An 18,577-nucleotide genomic window follows, 5' to 3' on the forward strand; every position below is an offset into this window, starting at 1 on the left:
TCCCCAGCGGGCACCAGAGTCCCACTGAACCCCTCATTCCTTCCTGGGCTCCATCATGACCTAGAATTGGTTTCAGAGAACTTCTGAGTCATGCTTGGCCCGGTCCCATAGGGACATGACCGAGGAAATCCAGGCACCGGTAACTGACTGGTACCAGGGTGTGGGGTGAAGGCAGTGGGCAGGGCCAGGCATCAAAGAGTCCTGGGTCCCCGAGTGGTGGGATAGGGCTGGAGAGCAGAGTAAGCAGTGACATCCAGGGCCACAATTTCCAGAGTCAGAGCAACTCGTCCCCCTCCCTGGTGTAGGGTAACCCATGGCCACTCTGGCTCTCCCTGTGGTGAGCATGACCCAGGTCCCACAGCAGCCATGCACCTTTCAGGTAGCAGGACTGAGCCTGCTCCCTCAGCCTCTCCCACATCCCTGGCCCCTGCCGTCCACCCACATGCCCATCAGTCCCACCGTGGCCAGGTAAAGGCACACTGATGCTGACACAGGCACTGTGTGACTATTGCCTCCTCATTGTTTATTCACTCACCCAGCAGAGTGAATCAGAGGCCATCCTAGGGCTCCTGCTCGGAAGCAAACAGCACCAGTGTCATTTAGTGCCTCCTTATCGCTGCTCCTTGTCCCCACCCGTGCCATTCCTTCCCACATCCCAGCGTCCAGCCCCTGACCTGCACCCTGGGCTGGCCACTCTATCTGTGACCCCCCCTTGCCACCCCAGCCAGCTCTCCCCGGCCCTTATCCTCCCTCCCCCCAGCCTCAAGACCTGCAGGACAGGACCACAGCTCCTGGCACTGCTGCTGCAACTCCCAAGGGCCACCCTGAGCTGGCCCCCAACTGCTTAGAGGATGGAGCCTGTGAGGGACAGAGGGATGGCAATTGATGGTGACCCTTGCTCAGGGTGCTGTGGATCGATGCTGCCCTTCGATCTCCTGCTCTTTCCTCTTCAACAGGAAGGGAGGGACAGAGGGCATCAGGATTACGCTTGGCCTCTCCTCCACACACTTTCTTCTCCTTGCTGGCACCCAGCTTGACACCGCTGAGGTCAGGCAGCCTTTGGACAATGGATCTTCTTCCCTTGGTCTAGGTCTGATTGGGGGTGCCAGCTGCTGCCAGGCACAGGTCCCACGGCTAACCACAGCCACTGTGGCACCACAGCCCTGCTGGCAGTGCTGGGGCCACTGGCCACCACTGCACCCCATCCCAGCTCTGGGTGAACCGGCCTGGACACAGCCCAGTTCAGGCAACTGACAGCACCTTAAGTCCCTGTCCTCTGGTCACCTCACCCTGTTCCGGGCAACTCCCCTTCAGCCTACAAGCTGGCTGGGAGCTCCCACCCAAGCCTCCTCCCACCATCAGCTCAAGCCCAGGCGCTGCACTCGTTGCCCCATCCATGGATCCACTGCACAGGGAGAGATGGCAGAGAGGCCAGCACCATTTTATAGACTTTTATTTCCAAATCTGGCGCTTCCATGATACACTTTTACACAGCCAGAGAGGGGGCACGGGCATCTCCCCACTCCCTGCCAACAGAATCGGGAGACAAAGAGAGGAAAAAACCCAACCAAACCCCGCAAAGGAAAAAACCCAAACCCAAGGAGGATGCTCCCCAGAGCCCAGGTCACAGCATTACAATCAGGGACCAAGCCAAAGACTGGTCTGCAAGAAGTAGACTCCTGCTTCTTGACCAGTCCAGGTCTGTGGGGACGGCCATCAGCTCCACTGCTCTCTTCTTTTTGGCACTTGTCACTTGCTCTCCATTTGGCACCAGCATTAAGAGCCCCATACCCAACTTGGCAGAAACATGGGCCCTACAGCACCATAGGCAGGGAATCCCAAGACTCTGGTGCCGGCACTGCACAGCCGGAGAGAAACATGTAAACGAGCTTGTTCCCAAAGGCAAAGATGGGCAGCATGGAGGGGCCTGGCTGTTCCCAGCATGTGGGGCCAGCAGGCTTTCCCTCTGCACACTGGTTCCGAATGGCATGTAAACATGTCAGCAGGCCCTGCTGTCCTCATCCCTGGGAAAACAGTGAGCCTGCCTCATCAGGGCTGTGCCGGGGGGCCAAGGCACCTCCCCAGTCACCAGCCCTTCTGTTCCCTCTGCGCTCTTCCCACTGACTCTGGGATGTAGCCAAGAGGCCTTGGCTTCCCCAGGGGCCTGGAGGACAGCAGCACAAGTCCTCTTCTGTAAACATGTCAGGCTGGGCTACAGTAAGATGCTACGGCAGTGTGGCAGTAAGGCAGTAAGGGGCACACGGTCACACAGCCCCAAGAGCACCACGGGGCGGCTGAGCAGAGGCACCACGCTCAGCCGGTGAGAGGGAGCATGCCAGCCCCCTGAGCCAAATGCCCTGGCCCGAGGCTGGAGTAGGCACAAAGGAGTGTTACTTCATGGCAGGGCTAGTAGGAGCCCCAGGCCAGGCCCCAGGCTGAGCAGAGACACCATCAGGGCAACCTGAATTTCCAGAGAGGGCAAAGTGTTGTTTATCTCCATCTCCCAAAATCCAGGCCACTCTGATCTGGGGTCCTCTGTTAGTCAGAGGATAGCAGATATATGCAGAGCTCCCAGGGATACAGCTAGATACAACTGTTGTGGGCAATGCTGGACCCTGAGACTGAAGCCACATCATGCTCCTGCAGATGCTAATCCTCTGCAGAGGGAGCACTGGCTCTGGGAATAGCCTAGCCTGCTGCTGAGCAGGACAAGGGTCATCCAGCTCCTTGCCTGGACCTACAAACCAACAGAGATTTGCTTTGTAACATCCAGGTTAAAGAGCACAACACCCAGTGGGTAAAAACACAGTGCTCCCTTGCTGAACAGAGGTAACCAGCACTGATGAGATTGGGACCATCCTGGTACAGGACAGGGCTGCACAGCAAAGCTTGTCTCCTCCCCAGCAGGTCCCTACTCCTGAATTTGCTGCCCCATTCGTTTGTGCTCTCACTGGCACACAGCCCCTCACCGAGGTGGGGCAGCCCCAAGTGGGAGGGTTCCATGGGAGGGCAGAGGGAGGCCTGGCTGCATGGGGCTGAGGGACACCAGGCAGGAGGAGGGTGGCAAGACACATGTGGAGCTGCACAGTGGGAGGGTGGGGGGCAGCAGGGCCAGCTGTCCTGCAATGCGGCTTGGGCAAAGCAGTGCCAACAAAGACTTAAGGACTGCCTGGCACTGTCTCTCCAGTCCACTGGGATTGTGGTCCTCATAACCCCAGGGAAGGTGGTAAAGGGCTGTTGGTGAAACAAATGCTCCAGGTCCCGGGAACAGACCATCCGTAAAAATAACCATAGAAATTTCTTTTCTCTCTGATTACAAAGATACAAAAAGGTAGAAAACCCTCCCCTGCTCCCACGTCCTGGGCTCCATCTCTGTCCCTCTGCCACCGCCCACCCTCCACACACACACAGGCACACCCCATGTACAAACAGCTCGCAGAGAAAGAGCTCAGCCCTGGCGGGTTGGATTTGCCCAGTACTACCTGTCACACCGGGCAGGTGATGGGGAGCACAGCAGCAGTTGAGAGCCTGGAGGCTCCTGGCAGTGGGTGGTGTGCACTGCCGGCCCCTCGGCCCACAGGGCAGGGGAAGGCAGGGTTGGTTTTGGGCCTCTGACCACCATCGGTTCTGGCCCCTGCCCCCTGGGGACACCAAACCTCAGCTGGCAGTGCCTGGCGAAGGGCTCTGCTTCTTCCATCTCTCTTCTGGACAACTTCGGCCCCTCAGGAATGGCCCTCGCTTCTCATTATTCTTCTCAGAGGAAAGAAAAACAGCATTAAGACATGGCATCTCCCCTGGGCTCCAGCATCCTTCCCCTGCTAGGCCAGATGGGGACAGGGCAGAGACTCACTCCCATGTCAGGGCAGGAACAACTGTATCCAAGTCCCTGAGTTCAGGGAAGAGGAAAGGAGGGATGAGGTGCGGTGGGGTGTGGTAGCAGCAGTACCAGCAGGGACCAGAGCTGGAGGGGAAGAAATGACAGAATGGGACAGGGTCCCTGGGGAGAAACATGGCTGGGGTAGGCAGAGCTCCCCTAGGATTTGGGCTCCCTCCTCTCCAGCCAGCCTGGCCCTTGCATACCTCCACTCACTGGGACTTAGAGCCAGCATTGACCAAGGGGACCAGCCATGAGGCCAGCCTGGCTGCACAGAGCATCGTCCCCGAATCCCCACAGGCCACAAGCAAGGGCCATTGTCTCTGGCAGAGTGGGTAGACTCACATACACAGATGTTCCTGCCCGTGCTGCACTGCAAACACCCAGAGCTGTCACACCTGAAGCTTCTCCCTGCCCAGTCACTGTTCAGGACCAGGAGATAAATGCCGTTCACCCTGGGGACTCACCCTTATACAGCCCTCTCCCTCCAAACCAAACCCCTTTCGGGAAGAAGCCAAGCAGGTGGACAATGCACAAGATCAGCTGAGGAATGCACAAGAGCTGGCTGAGGAAGGAAGGAACACACTTACTCTGAGTCTGGTGACAGCTCCGAAATGCTGTGGGAGGTGGCAGAGCGAGGCGTCGAGGGACACATTGCGGAGGGTGTTGAGGTCTGCAAGGCAGAGGGGGTGGCGGTGGTCTGGGGGCCTGAAGGCGTGCTGGAAGATTGCACTGAGGACAGGACGGAGGAGTTAAAAGAAGCAAGGATAGAAGAAAGGATATCTAACTGTTCAGTGGAAGGATGTCGGCTGGGAATGGCCTCCAGGTTCTCCCTAGAAGGGTGTCTCCTCGACAGCGGCTCTAGGCTTTCCCTAGACAGCTGCCTCCGAGAGAGACTCCCCAGGTTGTCCTGTGAGGGCTGCCTGCTAGGCACTGTGTCCAGAGGCTCTCTGGAATTAGATCTTCTGGATAGAAAGTCCAGCTGTTCCCTTGAAGCTTGTCTAGCTGATGCTAGCAGGTCCCTTGAAGGCTGTTTTCTAGAAAGTAAATCCAATTGCTCTCGAGAAGTATCTCGACTTGGTAACATGTCTATTCGGTCTCTGGACACTTGCCTACTTGGCAATGTGTTTAGCCACTCTCTAGAGACTTCTCTCACTGGCCCACAGTCTAGCTGCTCTCTTGACCCAAATCTGCAGGGTAAAGTGTCAAGGCAGTCTCTGGAGCCCTGTCTCCGAGGCAACGTGTTCCCATGATCTCTCTGACTGGGCCTAGCAGTGAGTAGATCCAAGTTTTCCCTAGATGCATGTCTGCTTGGGATACTTTCCAGGTGTTCAGTAGACCCATGCCTGCTGGGGATAGTGTCCAGCTCCTCCCTGGACCCATGCCGACTGGGCACAGCTTCCAAGCACTCTCCTGAGTTGTGTCTGCTCAGCTGCTCCCGGGACATCTGTCTCCTCATCAGCATGTCAAGCTGCTCCCGTGACGAGTACCGGCTGGCTGGCTGCGACAGGCTGCCAGCTCCAGAGTAAATCCTGCCATAGGAGGCAGCAGGGACAGCCCTGTGACCCAGCGTGGAGGTCTTGTACCACGTCAGCTCGTTGGTCATCCTGCCAACGGATGGCAGGCCCTGGAGAGTCGGTGGGTACTGAAGACGGTTCTTCAAAATCCCTGCACCAGACAGAAAGAGAAGTCAAATCTTCGCACAAAAGCAAAAAGAGCAGGAAAACCAGGGAGATAAGCCATACCTCCCCAAGGACACAGTCAGATGGATCTGATGCTGTCAGGCCAAGTCATCCTGACACAGGCAAGGCCACCCTTGCCCGCTTGCTCCAGGCTGTTACCTTTTCTCTGCCGTTGGGTCTGGGTGAGGGAATTCTCATCCCCACTGGTCAAAGCCAGGTCTGGCTGATTATTGTTGGCTGCATCCTTGTTGATGTCAAATCCCAGCTTCCGCTCGGAGCCCCACTTCTGCAGGGAGCAGGGGTGAACCTCACACTCGCCCAGAGCCGGCCAATATGACATGAGGTCATTGCCGTCCACATCTGAAGGATGCAGGGCCCAGGGAAGAGGGAGAGAATATTTCCGTGAGCAGCAATTGAGCCATCACAAGACATGGCCTGTCCCCCAGGGACCTGAGCTCATCCCTTTCCCTGCCAAAGCCCTGGGACTTGCCTTTGGGAGTGGTGTTGGCAGGGTTAGTGAGGAGGCGTTCGCTGTGTGCCGCCCGCTTGAACTGGCGCTGGAAGCGGCCCCGCAGGCGCACATTCTCCTCGCTCTCCGAGGATGGGATGGAGAGGCTGCGCTCTTCATCCAGAGACAGGTCACTGTCAGAGTCCGAGTCCTGGTCTGCAGGAGCACAGTGTGTGTCAGGGAGATGTTTGGAATGAAGGTGAGAGAGGCTTCTCGTGGCAGTGCCAGGAAGGCGGCAATACCCTAGAGCTGACCACACTTACGAGAGTGACTTACCCCTCACTGCCTTTCCCTCAGCAGCAGCCTGTGCCAGCTGCCCTGGCCCTATCACCAGGTACCCACGAGGAGTCTGGCTCCCTCTCACTGCACCTTCCTGTAAGGCAGCTGCAAACAGCCATAAGATCCCCTCTGCCTCCTCCTCCAGGCTGAGCAAACCTACCTCCCTCAGCCTCTGCTTGTTTGCTCCATGCCCCAGCTGTGAGGGTGGCTCCTGCTGGTCTCACTCCAGTGAGTCAAATGTCTGTACTGTCCTGGACAGCCCAGTATTCCCACAGATCCCACAACAGCCAATGTTCCCTCTCTTGCTTTCTCCATCTCTAGCCCCTTGGGGCTTGGCTATGCCCTTTGCCATCTGTCCAGGAGGAGGCTGTGCTAAATGACACAGTAGCTGCCTTTCCCTCCTATCCACAGTGTTTGGAAGTCACAGCTGAGCATGGGGTGGAGGGTGTAACCATATAGCCAGAGCCTGCACTGGGAAGAATTTCCTTAAGCCAGGAGTTAATTTAGGATGCACAGAGTTGGCCCCAAATCCAGGCACAGGGCTGAGTCTTACCTCCCCCAGCATCACGGTGGAACATGGCCACGTCAATGTCCGTGGGTCCAGCATGAGCCAACAGGCTGTGATCCAGGACCGAGCCCTGACGTGCCGTCACATTGTCTCTGAAACACAGAAGGCCCAAATGGTCAGGAGCCTCTGTCTGCCCGGGCACTGTGGCCCCCCAGAGCCCCGCTCCCTACCTGAGGTACGCCCGCTGGCTGGAGTGAGTGCGGGCAGAGCGCACGCTGCTCACTGAGGAGACTGTGGAGGCCCCCAGGGTGATGCGGATGAGCCCACTCTCCTCAAACAGCGCTGTGTTGTTGTAGGCACTGGGGCCCTGGGAAGGGCAGGGAGAGGGTATGTTAAGGAGTTGCTATGGCAGCTGCCATGGGGAAGTGGGGACATGCCTGTCAGCTCCAGTCCCAGACATGCAGCCTGACCCCAGAGCCCTGGGCTGCTCTGCTCTCGCCCACCTGTGTGCTCCTCACGGCCTCCTCGCTCTGCCCTTTCTTGCCGAGGCAGGCCAGCTTCCAGGCCTCCCACACCTCCTCATTTAGCACACAGAACAGAACCAGCACAGCCAGGCCCTGTGGGGAGAGATGCCCTGAGAGACAGCCCCTCATTGCCAGCTGACCCGCTTGCCCACAGCACCAGTGGAGGGACAATCCCTGGCTCCTCAGGAGCCCAGCACATTGGCTCTGGTGGCCACCAGGACTGGGATGCACCAAAGACGCCCCAAAGCTGATCGGAGGTACCACCCATGGTGGCCATGGGTGAGAGAGGAAAGGGTGGGGTGTCCTCCTGGCTGGCAGTAGCCAAGGAGCAGATGGCAGGGTCCCCTGCAGCAACACCAGCCACAGTGGTAGCAGGAGGTTGGCAAGGTGTTGCCACAGGTCTGATTTTGGGTGTCCAACACTTCTGCTGCATGCTGTCCTCTTGCTCTGCCCTCTGAGAGCATGGAGGTACCTTCCCTCCAAAGATGGGCCTTGCTATCCCTTGGATGTCACCTCTGAACCAAACACCTTGCAGCCACCTCCTACTCACCAGAGGCACAGCAGCAAGGACGGGCAGGAGTCACTCACTGCCAGTCACAGCGTCACAGTGGTGACAGCAGAAGGGACAAGGAGCACAGCAAGATGCTGGGAGCTCAGTGCAGGCCACCCACTCTCCACAGATGGCTGTGGGGACCACAGGGACGCTCTCCTGGGCTGACCCATGCCCTCCCCAGCAGAGGCTGGGCAGTTACCTGGAGGCTGCAGAGGACAGTGTAGAGGTAGTGGAAAGCCAGGACACTGTTGTTGACAGCCAAGAGGCCAAAGAGCCAGGTAGTGCTAATAACTAGAAGCAGAACAAAGGAGCTCCGTAACGTCATGCTGGAGAGAGAGACAGACAGACAGACAGGCACACAGACACACACCAAGAGGTTAGTGCGTACTGTTAATCTACAGTCTAGTGCTCACAGACAGAGATCCAGAGGGGAAAGCGATCCTCTCCAGCCCTCCCTGTCATTCCCAGCACTGTGGGCACATCCCTGCAAAGCGGACCAGCTCCTGCCAACTCCCAGGCCTTCCCTTCTGGATCACACATGGCAAACACAGGTCATTTGGAGCCACAGAAAGCTGAACCATGTTCCAGGGCTGGCTCAGAAGGGAGTGGGAAAAGGTCCTCAGGAGCATGTAGGAGAGGAAGAAGCAGGTGCTGGTAGCTGACAAGGGTGAAGTGTTGAATCCAAGCAGACACATGGGGTGGCTGTGAGGGCAGGTGGTGAAGGAGGACCAGTTGGTGGGTCAGTGTGGAGATGAGGACGTAGGAACAAGAGGAAAGGACAAAATTTAGGAAGGGTTAATGTGGCTGGCAGGTGTGGGAGAGGAGAGTGGCTGCGAGGCTGACACTGATGCACAGAGGGGCCCTCTGTGATGGTGGAAGAAGGAGGATGGTCACTGAAAATGCTAAAAACCATGAGCTGTCGGAGCTCTGCTGGGAGTTTGGCCACTAATACTCACAGAACCGATTTCTTCTTGGTCTCCTTTTGGCCTGGGGAACAGGACATCTTGGCCACAAGCAGGAACATGACCCCATTCATCTGAAAGCGTTGGCACCGATTAGAAGCTGTGCCAAGGGCTGGCTCTGACCTAACTTCCCCAGTGCAGAACATGGGCAGACTCCAGGTCCACCAGGCCCATGCAAACATCCCCTCCTTTCCCCTTCATGCCCGAGCCATGGCCTCCCCCAGATTTGACTGGAGTGAGGAGGGACAAAAAGAAGGCCTCTAACTGAGGGAGGGGTGGGTACATAGAATGGGGCAGGCAGTGGGCAGCCAAGGAGGAGCAAGTGCCCATGGTGCGGAGAAAGGAGGCAGGAGAGGGTTGTGGGTGAAACAGGACAGGGTTTTACCACAATGACGACAGTAATGGGGCCTGCAAAGCTCCAGACCAGCTTATCATGAATGGAAATCCAGCAGAAATCAGGGTTCCCATAGCCCTCAGGATCCAGGCCAACAGCCAGCCCTGCAAGAAGAAGGGAGAGGTCAGGTCCAGACCCAGTAGCCTTGGACTTGTCCGAGCCATATCAATCCCATTGCAGCACTGAAGGCAGTGAAGAGGCTCTCTCCCTGCTCCTTGCCCTGTGCACAGGCTTCCCCACCACAGGGAAAGAGCCAGGACTGCGAACCCCAGCACCAAGGGCCTTTATTTCCTTTTCCTCAGGCATCCCTGATACAGCCCAGCCCAGCAGGCACTCACTGCCAGCAACAGGTCACCCAAGCATGCAGGCTTAGGAAAGCAGGAGACCTCAGCTACAAGTCCTGGGATAAGCCATGGGGAGGTCTGCTGAGAAATTACTTCTCCCCAGGAGGCAAGAAAACAGCCCTTGATACATGGTCCCCAGCTGACCACCCCAGCACTGCTTGCTGCCAGTGCTGCTGTCCATGGCAAACCCACCTTCAGCTCTCCACACTGGGTGAGCTGGGCAATACCAGGTGGTCAGGAGGCTGCTGAGAACCAGCACAAATGGTTTTGGCACGGTTGCAGGACAAGCAGCTCTTACCAGTGATGATGGCAGGCACTCCCCAGCCAATGGCATAGTAGAAACGCATGGCCCCGAAGTTGACGTTGCGGGCTTCGGTCTGCATGCGGTAGATGTGGAGGCCCTGGACGAAGAGCCAGGCAAAGGTGGAGAGGAAGAAGCAGTGGAGGAGGATGGCAATCACAGTGCAAAGAAACTGGGGAGACAGAAGCCACTCAGAGATGGTGCCACTGTGCCAATGCTAATGGCATCATCCACACCTCACCCTCACCCCATGGGCATGCTGGTTCAGCCACAGACCTGGTTCTCAGTGCGGTTGATCCCCAGGAGAAAGAGCAGCTCAGAGAAGAAGAGGGTGACTGATATGTTGGAGTGGATGCCACGGGTGTTGGACTTGAGGCCTTTGAGGCAGGTCAGGAAGGAGAAGGTCAACAGCAGAGACACCAAGGAGAGAGACACCAAGGAATAGGTGACAATTGCCAAAGTCTCCAGGTCACCTTCCAGTTGCTGAAGCAGCAGAGAACCAAAAGCAAACAGTGGTGTTAGGGGAAGACACAGGATGCTTGCAGAGTTCTCAAATTCTAGTTGTGCCCACAAGAAATTTTCTGCCTGTGCCTGTTTATTATTATTTAACAGTCTCCACCACTGCCCACAGCCCCACGGGCAGAGTTTACCTCTCGGTGCGAGCTGTCCATCAAAACCCCAAAGGTGCCAAACTGGGAGCACTGGCAGTGGACGTGTGTGGTGTTTCGGTACACAAGCTCGCAGTCCCTGGCTGTCCAGAAGCCAGAGGGGTTGGTCCTGCAGCCACCAAAAAGCAGAGTGCACTTAGGAGAGAAGACAGATGAGTGTGGTGTGTGGGGGAGGAACTGCAGAGAAGATGGGTGACTGGCACGGCTCTTCTGCCAGCAGATACAACTGCACTCCTACAGCTTAACTACTGGAGCCAGAGTGTGGATGTGGCACTCAGGGACATGGGTTAGTGGTGGGCTGAAGAGTGCAGGGCTAACAGTTGGACTCAATGGTCTTAGAGGGCTTTTCCAACCTAAATAATTCTATGACTCTGCTGTGCCCTCCCAGCAGGGAACCCCACCAGGAGAGAGTGGAAATCCCCCACATCCCAGTGCTGCCCAGGTACACGGACTGTTACAACCAAGGAAACCTGGGGAATGAGGAGGTGTCTGGGGAAAGCAGCTCAAAGAGAGCAGCCCGGCCATGCTCGACTCACGGGTTGGAGTGGTTCCACTGGACACAGAGAGGTTTACTCCTGTTGGCTGTCTCCAGCAGGTAAAATTCCAGTACAAGAGGGGTGTCCAGGGGCCCTTGCAGGAAGGTGTGATTGCTGAATACAGACACACTCACGATGGGGGAGTTCATCACAGGATTCTTGGGGAGCCTGCAAGGAGGAACAGAGCTCTACCATCACTGTGCATGGCATCCACAGACCCTTGGGGACTTCCCAGACATTCTGTCCTGACATCTCACAAGGAACAGGTCTGCACAGGCTGTGCACAGGTCCACACCAAGGGGTTGGGAAACATGGGACAGAGCAACACCACAGTGGGGAACAGGCAGAGCACTGTGGGACTGCCTGGCTGAGAACCAAACCCACACCATTGCAGACACTCTTGGCAATTGCTGGAGGGAACAGAAGAGAGTCCAGCCAGCCCCTCTCCACGAGTGCTTGTGGGAGCAACAGGGAGGGGACGTACCTGACACTGCGACGATCCACCTGGTAGCGTGCAGGCAGCAGCCCCCCGAGGGTGCGGTACATGATGAGAATGACCACAGTGAGAGTGGGCTCAGGCTCTGGCAGCGCCTGCCTTGGGGAGGAGCTCTCCACAGTGTAGTTCCCTTCGCCCCCAGCCAGTGTGGGCATTGCTGTAGGGGCAGCTGAGGCACACAAGGGGGTGGTGAGAACACATATACACATGTGCTGCTCCGAAGACAACTTGCAAGGCCATCAGGAGCCTTTGGGATGTGGTGAAGCCAGAAGCTCAGGCTATCAGGGGTGACTTGTGGACCCCTGACAAGAGCCAGGTCTCGGCAGGGTATACCTGCAAACTAGATGGCCTTTAAAGGTCCCTTCCAACCAGAACCATTCCGTGATTGTACATCCTTCCTGCCAGCCATACCCACCCAAGCTGTTCCTTGAGTGATGCTCACATGCTCACCTTCAGCTTTCGGCGGGCTCAGCACAGACAGCGGCAGCACAACGTGGGTGTGGGTAGGTCCCATGGCGTGGCTTGGCCCGGAAGAGGCTGCTGTTGGTAGCTTGAGGGCTAGACGTCCCGGCGGGATCATGGAGTTGGTTCCTCCACTAGCGATACGGCATGCTCAGGCACATGCAGAGGAGCATATGTAGAGTGGAAGGCCTAGTAAATTGGCCACTGGGTCACGCTCAGTGCACCTCAGGTTTCAAGTCGCTGGCGAAAGGACCACACGAGCCACAGGCTGGGTTGTGGCTATGTCCTGTGTTTGGGCATGACACATGACAAAAATCTCAGGACCCACAGTGCTCCTTCCCAGCCCAGATCCATGCTCTGCTATAGGGCAGACTACTTCAGCCACCAAGATCAGCTGCTGTTTCACTCTAGACTGGGAAGTAAGTGGGAGTGGGCAGCACACTCCTGGTTCTGCTGCTTTTGGTGGCATGTCAGCTAGTCCAGGCAGGGATGGGCCCTGGAAATCTCTCATGAACACCTCCCCACATTTAAGAGAGCCACCAAGTACATTATCAGCACCCTCCCTGAGATGCAGTGAGATAAAAAGGGAAGCAGGTGTAAAGGAGGAGTGTCTCTGCACCATCCCAACCAGCCCCAGCCCCAGCCAGCTCCCACTCACTGATGTTGGGGGTGACGACACCAACGGGATTGAGGTAGGTGAGTTTCATGTTGCTGGCCAAGGTGCCAGAGTAGTCCCGCAGCTGCTCCATGAGGCTGGCACTGCCGTGCTCTCCGTGTGGCAGCATGGCCCAGTGCTCCCGGTTCTCAGGCGCCAGCACGGAGCTGCCTGCGTGCAGCAGGTTCTGCACAGGAGAGACACGGGGGTAGGGGGTGAGGAAGCACTGCCTTTGGGACCTTTCTGGCCACCCCTAGACTGCAGCACTGTACTCTCTGCCCAACTTGCTGCACAAGGGCTTGGGGTAGAGAGGTACTTTCTGCTACAGTGGGCCTCCACCCTCATCGCTCATCAACCAGTGCCCTACAGAGACATCTTCCAGGCACTCCTGCCATGAGGGACTTGCAGGCAGCAATAAGACCTCCCTTTGCCTTCCCAGGCTGAACGGACCCAGGTCTCTGCCTCTCCTCAACCAGCTGGTGCTCTAGTCCTGACCATGTCTGTGACCTCGCTTTTGTGAGCCACTGCCTGTGTGGCACCGGGGAGCCCCGTGCTCCTGATGGGGTCTCACCACATCTTCAATGCCCTCAGAAACACAGGCTCACGGTGGCTGACAGGAGAAGCAGCATCAGAAGTCACTGATCTGGGGGAAGGACTCACCTCATTGAAGTGGGCGTCCTGTGTGGCTGTCAGGCCGAAGCCACGCTGCTGGCTCTCGAAGGCCATGAGGCGGGACAGCAGGCGGAAGGCGATGTGCACGTCATTGCCAAAGTAGTGGTCCATGTGGTCTGTCACAGCCCGGAGCCGGTGGGCCAGCTTCTTGGCTTCAATTGTGTTGAGCTCAGTCTTGTTCCTCTCCAAGCCCTCCAGCTGCCAGTGGTGAGAAAAGAGGGGATTAAATAATTAAGCAGGTTCCTTATTGGGAAACTGGGATGCTGCGGGCCCCACTGGACACAGAGATTACTTTTGAAGCCATGGCACAAGCCACTGACAGTCACAGTCGTGGTCACTAGAACAGGGAGCACTTCTGGCAGTCTCCAGCAACACGCCAGGAGCTGCACTGGCCCAGCTAACCCAGTGCCACACACAACAGAGGCCAAGATGAAAGGACAGGGCAAGGGCCTGGCGATACTTCCCTGGAAACTCTCCTGGCTTCAGTTTCAATTCAGCCCAGGTGAGCTGCAAGTATTGAAGACACTTGCCTGGAAATTTTAAAGGGATTTGTCACTGACAGAATCTGGGGGCTACAGAGCTTCCATGGAGCAGACATCCCATCAGCTTCAAACCACTCAGCCCAGCTCAGGGTTATTTATTTTCCTCCCAAATGCTGTGGCAGGACACAGGTAATTTCTGAAGGGGACACTCAGATTAGACAAAGCCAAGTGAACTTAAGCTCAGACCAGTGCTCCCACAGGATGGGTTTGGGGGCAGGAGATGAAAAAAAAAAGGTGCTGAGCACTGTGGCAAGTCCCTCTCATACTCCAGGCACTCCTGGAGAGCTGAGTGCTTTGAAATCTGGCTGTGAGCCAGTGTCAGAGGGCCCATGCTCTGTCAGGGCTGCAGAGCCAAGAGGATTACCAGCACAGACAGTTCCTTGAAGGCAGGTGAAGTGCAGTTGAAGAGATCTGGCTCCAGCCAGCCCTTTTCCTCATCACAGTGTCTGACAGCTGCACCTGAAGCAAGAAGGAAGGGCATGTTGGAAATTCAGCACAGGATACACATCCCCAGCAGGGACCCTCTGCAGCAACTAATTCCAAAGAACAGCACTGGCAAGTGATGGGGAGGGCCTATAACACCCCAGAGCCATTGTCCTGCAAGTGTGCAATTCATTCTACCCTTGGTCTGTAAAATCTGCAGCTGCTGCTGTCCCCTCCCTCCAGGAGCTGGATTCCTCTGTGTGCTGTGGGGTTGCATCACACCAGGTGCCATCACACAGAATTGCAAAAAAGACTAAGTAACTTGGCAGGACTCAGGCTGGAGAAGCTCCACGGCATGTGACTGTGTCCTCAGGGCACATCTCACCCCAAGCTACAGAAGCCCATGCAGCTATAGGCATCCCCTGGCTGACAGCCTCAATGCTTGCTGAGGTCCTGCTCTCTCTACAGGGCAAAGTCACTCCAGGAGCACAACAGCCCTGCTATGGGCTGGCAAACCCGTCCCAGAGATGAGCCCCTGCAGTTGATGGGGATGGAGCAGTGGGATGGAGGACCCCAGTGTGGAGGATCCAGCACTGTGGGTTCAATATCCAGTGACAGACCCCAACCCCTGGCTGGGGCCCAAGCACTACTGCACAGCAGTGGAGTCACCAGCACTGAGTGGGATCAGCTGTTCAACATCACCAAAAACCCTGCTAAAGCTGACACAGAAAAGTGTTCTGGGCTGCTACAAACACTTTACACAAGAGGAAACAGGCAACCCCAGTGTACCCAGTAGGACTGTGGAGGAGGTCCTCTTGGGGAGAGCACCAGGGCACAGGAGCCCACCTGAGTGCCCATGGCTGGGAGAGGGCAACAGCATGGCCAGGGCAGGGAGAGGGAGCCTGAAGGAGACTCCAGTTGCTGCTCAGAAAAGCCCCAGTAATAAATGTGTCCCTCTCACCACCTCCACCTCCTAGCTGTCCTCCCAGCCACCTTTCTCCCAGCTGCAGAAGCACAGGGACCAGTGGCACTGCAGCTGAGAGCGGGGAGGACAAGAAAATCTTCACACTGCTGGCCTTCCTCTTGGACAGAACAGAGATTGGCTCAGGATCTGACCCCCAGGTCCCTGTGCCTCCCCCCACCAGCTGGGCAGAGGGACCAGGACCTTGTGCTGTGCCTGCCCATCAGTTCCTGACCCTGTCCTACTGCCCCCCACTCTAAAAACTTCCCCCTTCCTCCACCCCATGGCCATTCAACCATTGCTCATCACCAGCTCCTTCCCCTCCCAGCCTAAGCAAGCAGGTACCACCCAGGAGAGCCAGCATCCATCCCAGCCAGGGAGCAGGGCCCACCCAGAGCCAGCACTGCAGGCTCAGGACAGTGGGTGGCAGGGGCTGCATGCGGCTGCAGCTGGCTTTGTGCTGGTTAGTGTGCTGGGAGCAGGGAAGAGCGTGTAGGAGCAGTAAGGCCAGGCAAAGCATTGGGAAGACTCTTGGCAGCTCCAGAAGCAGAAGGGAAAGTGCAGGGGTGCGCAGGGTGTCAGGCAGGGAGCAGGAAGGGAAAGCCGTGTGGTGCAGCCCTTACAGCACAGGAGGAAGGAGATGGGAACAACCTTACCTGCACCCCTCAAGCCTGAGCACGGAGGGCGAGAGAACCGGGGAGAGAAGCGACAACAGTTAGGAGCCGAACCTGCCTCCTCCTGGGGCGAACGGCTGGAGAAGGACAGGGTTTGTATTGTCCCCTGGGGCTCCCACTGCCCTACATCCCAGACACCCCATCACTGAGGACAGCTTCACCTCCTCCAGCTCCAGATGCTGCCTCCTACCCCACATTCACCTGCTTCCCTTGCAGGGCACATGGGGATGGGGCCGGTGGAGCCACAGAAAGGCACTGTGCTGCTGAGCTGCTGTGCCAAGCCTGACCTCAGCCTCAAGCCCATTGAACCCAGAAAGCAGCAGGAACAAGGTGGGAATCGAGGCTGAGGGAACAGCACAGCCTCAGGGCTGGGTGATGTGCCTAGACCTCATAGCTTTTACCCAGCCTCAGCCTCATGTCCAGCCCCCTCTGCTCTCCCCCAGGCTGTGGCATTTTCTCCACCAACTTCCTTCTCCCAGACCTCAAGTCCAGCTAAATGAGCTAAATAATATCACAAGAACAGAGTGATATCACTGGGGCTGCCACAGCCCCTGGCAGGACAGCCAGGCTGCCCCCTCCCCTCCCCATTGTGTCCATCACTCACCCAAGGAGCCTTTGGGACACAGCACTGCAGCTGAGAAGCCAAACTTGGTCTGAGGCCACCACACACCTGCCTTCAGGCTTTTGGGGCAGCCGTCATAGAGCACTGTGGAGACAGGCAGCCCGAGGGGCTGGTCACACGGGGAAGCCACTGACACTGAGCCCCACAGCACCAGCTCCCCACTGTGCCCACACTCACCCTCACAGCCGCTGGGTGTCACCTCAGCAAAAGGGCTGTCACAGCTGTTGCACTGGCGGCCGATGACCCCAGGACGGCAGTGGCACCGGCCTGTCTCCCTGTCACAGGAGCGGGAGGTGGAGCCCACGGGGTAGCAGTCGCATGGCAGGCAGGTGTCACTGCCTCTGGGGCGGTAGTGGAAGTCCTGGGGGGAGACAGGGACAGTCATCCAAGAGCCCCTTGGAACAGCAGCTGAGGCCGGTGCCTGGGGAACCTCTGGAGCCAGAGCAGAGAAGAGCCAGGCTCTCCTGATTTGCAAGCACCCACAGTGCCCCCACCATCACCATGTTGGGGCAGGAGGGCCACACAGAGGAGTTGAGCAGGGATCCAGCCCAGAACTGGCACACAAAGCAGGGCCTGGGCAGCTGCCAAGCCTTTGGAGGGGACAAGGAGCAGCATCAAGAATGAGCAGAGCTTCAGGCAAGCCACGGGCCACATTCCCATTGGCACAGCTGCCCCTCACCTTGCAGTGGCACTGCCCGTTGGTTTTATTGCAGTCGGGGTCAAAGCCCTTGTTCACATCACAGTTACAGGGCCCGCAGCTGGGGTTCCCCCACCAGCCCTTCGGACACTGCTGGTCCATCCTAAGGAGAGAGACACCTTCACTGTTACAGCCAAATCCCCCAGACCTTCTCCTCCCACCAGCCCAGCTCTCAGCAGCTCCAAGGAGCCAGGTGGCACTGAGAGGTGCCAGGATGAGAGGTCAGCACAGAGCCGGGCACAGAGGATACGGCTGTGCCCTGTATCTCACCTGTGCTCACAGTACTGCCCAAAGAAGTTCCCGCTGCACTCGCACACGTAGCCCAGGGAGGAGCCTGGCTTGCGGCGACACACAGACTTGTTCTTGCAGGGGTTGAGGTGACACACATCCACACAGTCCCCTCCGTAGTACCCTGAGGTGTGGACAGACACCACCATGTAAAGCAAGTATCTTCCCCCTGAGAGGGGCCAGAGCACCAGGGAGTGGACTCAGAGGGCTCAGGAGGGATTCTGCCCTCCAGGAAAATTGATGACTGTCTGACAGGGATGTGACTTGCTCAAGGGGTGGACAGGAGAGCAGTCACGGGCCAGGAGACAGTCACGGGTAGAGAGAGGAGTGGCAGTGTGTTGCAGGTCCTACCTGGCTGGCAAACACAGGAGTAGCTCTGCCACTCATCCTTGCAGATGCTGTTGGCTGGGCAGGGGTTGGAGTTGCAGGGGCTTGGCACACTGCAGCCAGCCTCCACTCTCAGGGCATGGCTGGGTTTGGGCAGCACAGTCCCAGTGATGCTGTCACCCAGTCGCACACCCTGCAGTGCAGATGACAAATTCACAGTGAAGCTTTGACAGATACACAAGGCTCCAGCTCCCTACTCTCCACAAACCCCCAGCAGCAGCCACTCCCCATCACCCCTATTTATGGTTGCCCCACAGCACCTCAGAGCCTTGAATGCTCAGAGGGAGAGTGACACCAGCAGTATGGATGCTGACAGCAGCTGCCAGACCCCTTCAAGTAACATACCCACTGAGGAAGGATCAGAGCAATGGACTCACCTGTATGCAGCCCCTCAGCCCGTTCTGCACCTCGCCAGAGCCCAGGACTCCCCCCACATGCAGGTGTTTCACCTTCAGGCCATGTAGTTCATTTCCTACGACCACTGTATCCTGCAGAAGGAAAGGGAGTAACATGAGGCAACTGGCACCAGCCCTGCCCCAGCCCTCTCTGAGGGTGCAGAGGCACA

The 18,577-nt window shown here is 57.3% G+C and overlaps 1 protein-coding gene across 1 annotated transcript in view; it reads right to left on the minus strand.

Annotated features, from left to right (window-relative positions):
• Positions 1–1,449: 1,449 nt before the first annotated feature.
• Positions 1,450–18,577, minus strand: part of CELSR3 (cadherin EGF LAG seven-pass G-type receptor 3) — a 31,556-nt gene continuing 14,428 nt past the window's right edge. Inside the window, 26 exon segments of the mRNA XM_029958238.1 lie at positions 1,450–3,750; positions 4,465–5,542; positions 5,716–5,916; positions 6,047–6,220; positions 6,897–7,003; positions 7,082–7,218; positions 7,355–7,468; positions 8,128–8,254; positions 8,885–8,964; positions 9,276–9,388; positions 9,927–10,101; positions 10,206–10,412; positions 10,580–10,706; positions 11,134–11,301; positions 11,618–11,798; positions 12,080–12,146; positions 12,148–12,220; positions 12,746–12,933; positions 13,407–13,616; positions 14,325–14,419; positions 16,623–16,724; positions 16,818–17,001; positions 17,320–17,440; positions 17,608–17,749; positions 17,977–18,145; positions 18,390–18,500. Of these exon segments, the coding sequence (XP_029814098.1) occupies positions 3,723–3,750; positions 4,465–5,542; positions 5,716–5,916; positions 6,047–6,220; positions 6,897–7,003; positions 7,082–7,218; positions 7,355–7,468; positions 8,128–8,254; positions 8,885–8,964; positions 9,276–9,388; positions 9,927–10,101; positions 10,206–10,412; positions 10,580–10,706; positions 11,134–11,301; positions 11,618–11,798; positions 12,080–12,146; positions 12,148–12,220; positions 12,746–12,933; positions 13,407–13,616; positions 14,325–14,419; positions 16,623–16,724; positions 16,818–17,001; positions 17,320–17,440; positions 17,608–17,749; positions 17,977–18,145; positions 18,390–18,500 (4,479 nt within the window). The 3' untranslated portion in view covers positions 1,450–3,722.

The sequence above is a fragment of the Manacus vitellinus genome, unplaced genomic scaffold, assembly GCF_001715985.3.
Source record: "Manacus vitellinus isolate BGI_N305 unplaced genomic scaffold, ASM171598v3 scaffold_14_pilon, whole genome shotgun sequence".
Lineage (NCBI taxonomy): Eukaryota > Metazoa > Chordata > Aves > Passeriformes > Pipridae > Manacus > Manacus vitellinus.